The 9,756-nt window shown below is 26.1% G+C and overlaps 1 protein-coding gene across 2 annotated transcripts; it reads left to right on the top strand.

Annotated features, from left to right (window-relative positions):
- The first annotated feature begins 724 nt into the window (after positions 1–724).
- Positions 725–5,541, top strand: LOC107476211 (GDSL esterase/lipase At5g03610). 2 transcript variants are annotated; one of them, XM_016095978.3, is made up of 4 exons: positions 725–934; positions 1,517–1,714; positions 3,535–3,806; positions 4,886–5,541. In XM_016095978.3, exons 1-4 carry the CDS (start codon positions 880–882, stop codon positions 5,396–5,398), a joined length of 1,038 nt encoding a protein of 345 aa, XP_015951464.1. In that variant the 5' UTR covers positions 725–879; the 3' UTR covers positions 5,399–5,541. The 2 variants fall into 2 exon arrangements, with proteins under 2 accessions (XP_015951464.1, XP_015951465.1); XM_016095979.3 differs by having other exon boundaries at positions 740–934; positions 1,526–1,714.
- Positions 5,542–9,756: the final 4,215 nt, after the last annotated feature.

Genomic DNA, 9,756 nt, shown 5'->3' on the forward strand with positions numbered 1-9,756 from the left:
GATTATATATTAGTTACGCGTTTATCATATAATAATCACCAATCTAAAATCCATGAACATTAAAATGATGACTTGTTCTGTATAGGGTATGCCATTGATGACCACAAAACGCAGCCCTAATTTTAATTTGAAGCACATGTTCCGCGTAGTATACCTTAGCTTTATCCATATATTTATCGACATTTTGAATGTTCAGTTGCCTTGCTTACATGGCATTGGAGATAGTTAATTAATGAGCATCAAATATTACATTCCTTTTCAATTCAACGATTACAGTGTACTTTAATTTATACCCTTGACTTTCTCCTTCTATCTATATGAAAAACTTTTAAATTTTAAGGGTACTGGTATATTAATATTTTAATCATTTTTATTTGTTAATCTTAATTATAAAAACTATATATAATATATATAACTAAAATTGATACATGATAACTAATTTTGATAACTAATTTTAGTCGGTATATAAATAATATTTTTAATTTTTTTTTTATTATTTTTTTCTAATTGGTGGTCATAATGGACTAGGCCATGCTTTTAGACTATTCTTCCCCTTTATTTTCCTTCCGTGTTTAAACTTTAAACCATATAGCTCAACGACAAATTTAAACACATTATTCTTATTAAAATATTGAATTGGCGTTGTCAATTGTCATCATTAATTATATGTTATAACATTTTCATTCTCGTCACTATAAAAACCCATGTCTCTATGCTTCAATTCATCAAGCCACTATAAGCTCATTCCTCCTTTCTCTCTCAACAAACATATATATAATCATCATTCCTTCTAAATATATATAATTCTAACTTCATTAATTAAAAAGTAGCATTGGAACCAACCCTACTCTTAGCTTCTTCATATTCAATTCATTCACCATGGAGTTACCCAAGCAACTCTTTTTCTTCTTCCTCACACTTATATTTCTCTCAGGTACGATTATATTTTTTTGTCGAAACTATTTACATCCTTTATAATAAGGTGGAAATTCAGGTGCAGTTGACTTCACGTGAAGTTGATAATTGAAAGTCGTTAGATGATTTGACTTATTTGATTAAATTTTCATCTAACGACTTCCAACTATCAATTTCACGTGAAGTCGACTGCATATGAGTTTCCACCTTATAATAAATACTGTTTTGATATTAATATTTTCTTGTCAACTAAATATGCATTTTTTTGTTTTATTAATTAAAAAATAATTTAAATACACAATTAATTAGTAACAATCATATTTTTATACAGGTGTCGAAAGTATTTGGTACATTATTATTATTANTATTATTATTAGAGACCAGTATTACTTTTTTTTTGTCTAAATTAATAAAAAAAGACTTAATTATTTTTGTATAGAAAGAGTAACACTTGAATGAATGATAAGTAGATTATATATTTATGACTTGGTTTCATCATTTCATGTATTAATTATGCTTGACTAGTTCATGAAGAACTCATCAACAGATAAAATTAATAATAGAGTTTTAATTATTAAGTATTATTGATTAATTATGATAGGACATATAGGGTTGCAAGCTGAGGCAAGGGTGCGACATTATGGTCCAACAAAGTTGTTTGTTTTCGGAGATTCATATGTTGATGCTGGGAACACAAGAAAAGATCAACCGGGTTCATGGAAACAGCCTTATGGCATCACCTTTCCCGGTAAACCCGCCGGAAGATTCTCCGACGGCAGAGTTTTCTCCGATTACATTGGTAAGTACCGTACTTACTATTACAAATTTGACTAATTAATTAAGTTATCAAAAATGATTTAGAGTGACTAGAAATTTGAAATATATATATTATTTCTTCACTTTGATTTTGTTTGAAGAACTATGATTGTCTCGTGTCAACGAGTTATAGTTTAAATGTCATAATCTTTTCATACTTTTTAAAAATTGCGGGTTCGAGTTCTCTATTTATAAAAAAAAAAACTATGATGGTCTCCTAATATATATATATATATACACACACACACGAGAATCTATTCGATTTAATATTAATGTACTATCTATTTTATAAATATTCATGTTTATTTTTGGATATAAAAATGGTATATTACAAGTTTTTTATCTTTCAAGAATAAATTTTTTAAATAATTTATAAATATAAAAAATTGCTTACTTTTATAAGTTAGTGTTTTGAAATTAAAGCAAATCTATTTTATCTCAATTTTAATAAGTTAAATTCATAACAATTGAAAAGAAAGATAAATTTATCTAATATTTAATTTTAATTTATTTCGTGATCTAAGTAGTTTTCAAATTCAAACTTTTATTAATTTAATTTAAAATTTAATCTTAAATTAATAAAAATTATGAATTTGAGGGACTACTGTAAAAATTTAGTCTCATTTTATATATTAAAGTATTAAACTGACTCATATGTAGATTTACATTGCATCACTTAAATTATGTGTTAATTTAATATATTATGATACAAAATAAATCACTCAAATAATTATTTTATTAAATTATTTGAAGCACAATTTCTCTTACTAATACAAAAAGTATATATAAACTAATTTTATATTATATCCTTAATTACTTTGCTTACTTAATCAAGGAAAGTGATGTTTTTTGGAATTTAGATGCGTTGGTTTAACTGCTTGTATATTAGTTCTCATTACTAATAATTAAAGTTAATGAAATATTAAAATGGTGGGGTTGGTGATAATATTGGTATATTTCTGTGCTGGCTTGTTACTTTTTCTTTCTTGTGATATTGTCTATAAGATTTTATGCATCTGTAGCATGATTTTTGTGTAGTTCTCTTTTTGCTAATAAAATTCTAAATTATCATTTTCAAAAAAGGAAAATTAAAAGAATTAAATATTCATGTAATAATGTTTCACGTTTTGATCTGTTCTAGATCACATGCAATATAATATATATAATATTGTTCCTGAATGCATATTCATTTTTAATTAATTAATCTCAATTCTCACGTGGTATCAACTATCAACTATTGATCAAACTTTTAACATCGATACTTTTCTCTTTATATTACTACTATCACTATAAAAAAGATTAAAATAGCGATAGATTTTAGCGACCGAAAAAATTAATTATTAATAGCGATCAATTTAGTGATCGATATAAAATTTTTAAGACCAAAAAAATATTAATCGCTAAATCACGATTGTAAAAGAAAAGCATTGCCGTTGTATAATGTTAGCTCTATTAAATTTTTTTAATGAGCTTAAATAATATTTTTTATTTTTTATTAAAATTTGATCCTTGTTTTTTTAAAAAAAGTTTATGAAAAATTTGCACAAATTCCAAAAACATATTATTATAACACTATTTTTTTATGCTAAATTTTGTTTTTGAGATCAACGAGAATCGAAATCTAAACCTTTCTATTATACAAATTTTAATAACATATCTTAAAATTATTTTTTAAAAAAATTGTAAACTAATAAAAAATATATGAATAATTATGTTTCTAATAATTTTATTCTATATATCCTATTCTAGCCTTTACCGATTATTAATAATTTTTAATTAATTCATTTTTTTATGTATATGCAGCCAAGTATTTGGGGTTGAAATCACCAGTGCCATACAACTTGAGAAAAATGATGCCAAATAATTTGAAATATGGAATGAATTTTGCTTATGGTGGCACAGGTGTCTTCAACACAACATCTAAAAATCCAAATATGACAATCCAAATTGATTTCTTTGAAAAACTTATCAAAGAAAATGTGTATACTGCCTCTGATCTCAGCAACTCCATTGCATATGTCTCTGTTGCTGGAAATGACTACAATTATTACCTTACCATAAATGGCTCTATCCAGGTAATTAATTAAATTAACTAGATATTCTTTTTTTAATTTGTGTGGAAACTTTATGTTTATATAATAATAGGGGTAAATCTGTAATTTAAATTTGGTCTTTATATATACTTCACCAAAAATTATTATCTCTTGACTCTTACAATAAACCTAGACTTTTGACAATCAAATTAAATATTGAATAAATAAAAACTCTGATCTATAATAATTCAATTAGCTTAATTAAGTGATTAAATTTATAAATAATTAAACCATATATATATGGTTATAAAAAAAACAGAGTTTGGTTATTAAAAAGTACTAGTATTATATGTGGTCCCAAATTTGTTAGAATTTCTAGCTTACCCACTTCTATCAAACAAGTACCATACTTGAATATCTAAGGCTAAAAAATAATAAAGTATAATATAATAGATTTCCATAGTCATTCCTAGATATGATGACACTTGCTACTATGCCAAGCATATATAAAATATTTTAAAAAAAATGAAGAATGTAACATCGTTCTAATTAATAAATTTTTTCAACAAATTTTTGTCCATTCAAGCAAACAAAAAAGTTTTTTTATATATAGTGATATATATTCAATTATGGCCTACCACAAAATAAACTAGTTGTTTTTAGATGATTAATATAAAATTCAAGCATTCAACCACTTTTACTTATATATAACATGTATTAATTGATAGATATTAGATATTAGAAATTTAAACTCTTTTAAGATTTGATTAGTGTTCTAAACACTATTAGAAATTAGACAAATTTTGGGATAAAATTAAGATAAATTTTGAACAAATTAAGGATAGATATTTTATTTTAAACAAAATTTAAATAACTTTTTTATTTCAAAAATTTTTGTTGTTAATGTATATTTTGTCTGAAATTTTGTTTAAAATCCTTTTTGCCAAATAATTTTTGATAATTTTTTAATATACATTTATCTATCAAGTTTTTACTTGTTAAGATATATTTTAAACGAATTTTAGACAGATTGATCTTGTTTCTTTATTTTTTTTTTGTGACGGTTATTGAAGATAAATAGATCTTATCATTGACTTCTTACTATTTTTAATTTTTTTTAGGGTTTTCCATCATACATTGCCTCAGTGATTAATCAAACTACCAAAGACCTAATCCGAATCAAGAACTTGGGAGTGAAAAAAGTTGCAATTGGTGGCCTACAACCACTTGGATGCCTCCCTCTAATCACATCAACATCTTCATTCCAAAAATGCAATGAAACCTTCAACAACCTTGTTGCTATCCACAACAACCTCTTGAACCAATCCATAACCAAATTGAAACAAAGTTACAAGGGTGGTTTCTTAATCATTGACCTCTTTGACTCTTTTACCTCAGTCCTTAACCACCCTAAAACCTACAACCTTCACAATGAGTTAATCCCATGTTGTTTAGGAACAAGCCAAGGTTTTACTTGTGGAGATGTTGATAACAACAATGTGAAGAAGTATAAGGTTTGTGAAAACCCTAAAACAGCTTTCTTTTGGGACCTTTTTCACCCTACACAAGCTGGTTGGCATGCGGTTTATAACAAGTTACAAAACATGAATGCTCTTTCTCAACTTCGGAACTAGACGAAAGGAATTGAGTTGTTGAATCTAAATATATCAATTTTTTTTAGTTGTTTTGTTATTTATTAGTTAATTGAAAAATGTTTGATTCTTGTATCGTTAAGAGAAAATTAAAGAGTATCTGTCACTTTAACCGATTTGTTAATGTATTGAATTTTTTTTTTGCTTTTATGTATTAAAAGCTTTATGAATAAAATTATTCATACAAAATGACCCATGTCTAATTATTAATTTTTTTGGTTCAAAAGATGATACACAGATTTTTTTTTGGTCTGGACATGTATATAAATTGGAACGGTTGATCCACAATATATAAATTGGGTCTACTAATTTTGTTATGCTGCCCAATTTATAGATAGACTAGCTAGTGGAGTTGGGCTAATAACAACCATGAGCTAAACTATGATGGAACATAATAGTAATAAAACCCTAAATGGCTTTTTACCAAAAAAATAAAACCTAAATGGCTTTATCCAAAATAAATAAATAAATAAATAAAAACTTAAATGGAACTAACCAACTTAGTTTGGTCGAGTGATGAATTCACTCATCCGTTTAAATTAGTGTTTGGGGTTTAGATTTTATCTTGTACATACAATAACGTATTGATCAGCAACAGACTTTTTAATAGAACTCATATTCACGGTGGATTAATCTTTGATCTGCATAGTTGAGGGATACCGTGACAACTAATAATAATAATAAAAAAACCTAATTAAAATTCATTGGTCAGGAACAAACCCTTAAATAAAATTCTAATTCACAACAGATTAGTCATTAACCTATCGACCGACTGAAAGATACAATAAAATTAAACAAAAACAAAAAAAAACCTAAAATATATACTTAATATACTGAACCCGGAATTAAAATTTTCGAAACTTGACAAAGCCAAATATATAGTAGATGAAATCTCCCTTAAAATGTTGTGTGTATGATGAGTATGTAGTGTGGGCGAGTTTCTGACGTTGCAATGCTTAAAATTAGAACTGTCTAATCTATGTAAAAAAATAAATAAATAAATAAAACATTCAAACTTACCGAAAAAATACAAACATGGTGCCTTCAAAAGTTGACTGAGAGTGGTTATGACTCACTTTGGAGGGTGACATTCCAACTTATGATATCCTTATTAGGTTCAAGGACGATTTTTCAGTTGATCTTAATTCTTAGCCATGCCCTTATTTCCCTCTCAAAAAAGAAGAAAAAACATGTAAGACCATGGTGTCGATTTGGTAATACTTAATTATTTATTAGAAAGATATTTTTATTTTTTAAAATACAAGTTAATATTTTATATTCGATAAATCCATGAAGATACTTTTATATCTGGTTTATTTATACTTTTTTAAATTTAAAAAAATTATTATAATTTTATATTTTAATAAATGTTTTAATTATAAATTAGATTTTATTAAACACTATTAATGTAATTAATATTTATTAAAGAATTTATGTTATTTTACTAGATATAACTACTACGTTTTTTTTAAAAAAAATTAAAAAGTAAAAAGATAAAGAAATAATATTAAAGAGCGACAAGAATACTAGGTCATTAATCATGATTAGTAAATTTCTACCCATTAACATTTAAAACATTGATAAATCAACTATATATATCGCTATGAAAAACGAGTGAACAATTATTTTTACCTATGAAATTCAAAATGCTAAAAAAAACATATCCATTAATAAAATTAATATTTAGATATTAATAAAAAATATTTTGTAAGTACAAACATATAGTTTACTCTTATTAAAATTGAAAACGGTGAAAATACATCTAAACTTAATAATTGTTGGCTCGATAAGACTATTGCTGGGAAATGGACTGGAACAGAATATTGAATATAATAATTGCTTTTATATCCAGTGATGAGTGAATAATTGAAAAGTACAGTTTGAGATATTATCAGTATAAATAATAAAAATAGTTTTTTTTTTTATTGAGATGTTGCCATATGATAATTAAATGTTGATATAAGATTATTTTATAATTAATAACAGTGCATCTATATTTTGTAAAATTAACAAAACTACTGCCATCTATAATGCTAACAAGCAAAAATCAGAGTCGTTGGATGACCTTTAATTTATCTAAATAAAAATTAAATTTTATTGTAAAATAGAATGCACATATGCATTGTTTCATATTTTAAGTCCAACAAAATTTATATTAAATTTAAGATTAATAACTCTTTTTTTTTTACATATTTAAAATAAAATTGAGTAAACAATAATAAAATCATCTCATCTAAGAAGATGTAACTGAACTCGACATATTTTCATTATGTATGGTTTCTAAATTAAAGTAATTTATTACAGGTTAAAAATAAAATAAATCACACAAATAAAATTATTCTAACTCAAAATTACACAAATATTATAAATCAGAATTAGTTACCTAAACATTTTTATAGTATAAATCGAATCAATTTGATTCAATTTACATAGAGGTATTTAGGATATGATGTGTAACCAATATTAGTTTATAATATTTATGTAATTTTGAGTTGGAATAATTTTATTTGTGTGATATATCTTTAAAAATATTTTTGTTAATATTATAAACAAATAAATAAATAAGTTACTCTTTAATTTGTGAATAAAATAAAATTAAAAGTCAAAAGAAATTTTATTCATTTCTCTTTGTGTTTGGTTGTTAATGAACATGTACAAATGTACTTAATCTGTACAAGTAATATTATTCTACAATTCTTTTTTCCATGACATTCAACATCAAAATCTTAATATATATTTGTAATGAGGAATAGCCATAGAGTATTGACAATATCACCTCAATAATTCAATTGAAGCATTAATGTTTGATATGATTGAATGAAAGTTTTTCTTTATATATAGAGAAAGTAACCAAGCAGCAAGGTCCACATACTCTCCAATCACAAAAACCATGTGCACCAAAATTGTTCATCTTTCATAATCATAACATTAATAATTTAGGTAGCGTTTGTTTTGCAGTACTGTACAGTAAAACAGAGGTGACTTGCGAAGAAAAGACAGCCAAGTAGACACGCTCGGAACGACGAGGAGAACAGAGCTGCTAGCAGGGACAGGGCGAAGACAGGGCGATGCGAGGAGAAGAATAGACCTTTGAGAGGAGAAGACGAGGATGGCAACAACCGCGCTGACGCCGGGGACTGATGGTGGGGGCGTGGCTGGGTGCTCCTCTGAATCTCTTGGGTTAGGTTACTCAAAGAGGGATTAGGAATTTTGCGTGAAGAGGAAAGGGGTCAAGGGGAGCTTTGTGTCTCCCGTTTTCCTTTCTTATATATAGAAGGAACAAAACGACGCCGCATTTGTGCTGGAAGAGAGAACCGGCTCTTTAAAAAACTGGTCCGGTTCATTCAATTTATCGGTTAACTACTGATTTAGCCAATTTTTTAATCGATTTTTTGCAAAGTGATTTTGTAGTTCAACCGGACCAGCCAGATGATCGATTTCCGATTAACTTGGTCAAACCGGTCAGTTCAGTCCGGTTTTCAGAACATTAATAATTACATATTTGTTGTTAATATTATATGTTATAATGACAATATTTTTTTAGAACAGTTAAACATATCTTTACTAATTATTGTATAATTATCATTACAACATTTTAGTAACAAAGTATAACACAACTAATATTTAATTGTCGATAAATAATTAATATAAATTACTATTTTTGTTATTGCTAAAAATAAAATAAATGACCGTTAAAAATAATTTTTGTAAGAATGATAATTAACTATATTGTCATATTTCACCGTTTCATCTTATCAATAATATTAAGAAAAAATATAAGTAGACAATAAAAATATTAAACAATGTTAACAATGAATATATTGGATGTTCAATTCACTAGCTGTGCGGATGATTATCCTAATATTAAGATTTAGGTGGATAATTTAGAAGTATAGTATATTTTTACTTTATTGAATCAATTTTAGAGTCCATTGTTCATATTATTCACAAAAGCCATTATTTATCTAACAAAGTCTTATTATATTAATTCTAGCTAGCTTGTTGTTACTAAGCAGGTGATTATTGTATATTAATCATCTCTATATGTTCTCCATGTGTAATTAGTAATTCAATTATATATAATAAATACTCATTACACAAACATGATTAATGATTTCACTTAGCATATATATAAAAGACAAGGCACATAGATATCTTGGCTTTTATGTTAGGTGAAGCGCAATGGACGCATTATGGTTTAGAAAGGTGACCCCAAATATCACCATTTTGGTAGGGTACGATCTAATAAGCACTCCAATTGATTTGATGTGATATCAACACACAAACTTAATGTTGTCTTCTATATATTTCCCCACAAAAGAAAGAAAAAGTTTTTTGTA

This window comes from Arachis duranensis, chromosome 2 (genome assembly GCF_000817695.3).
Source record: "Arachis duranensis cultivar V14167 chromosome 2, aradu.V14167.gnm2.J7QH, whole genome shotgun sequence".
Classification (NCBI taxonomy): Eukaryota; Viridiplantae; Streptophyta; class Magnoliopsida; order Fabales; family Fabaceae; genus Arachis; species Arachis duranensis.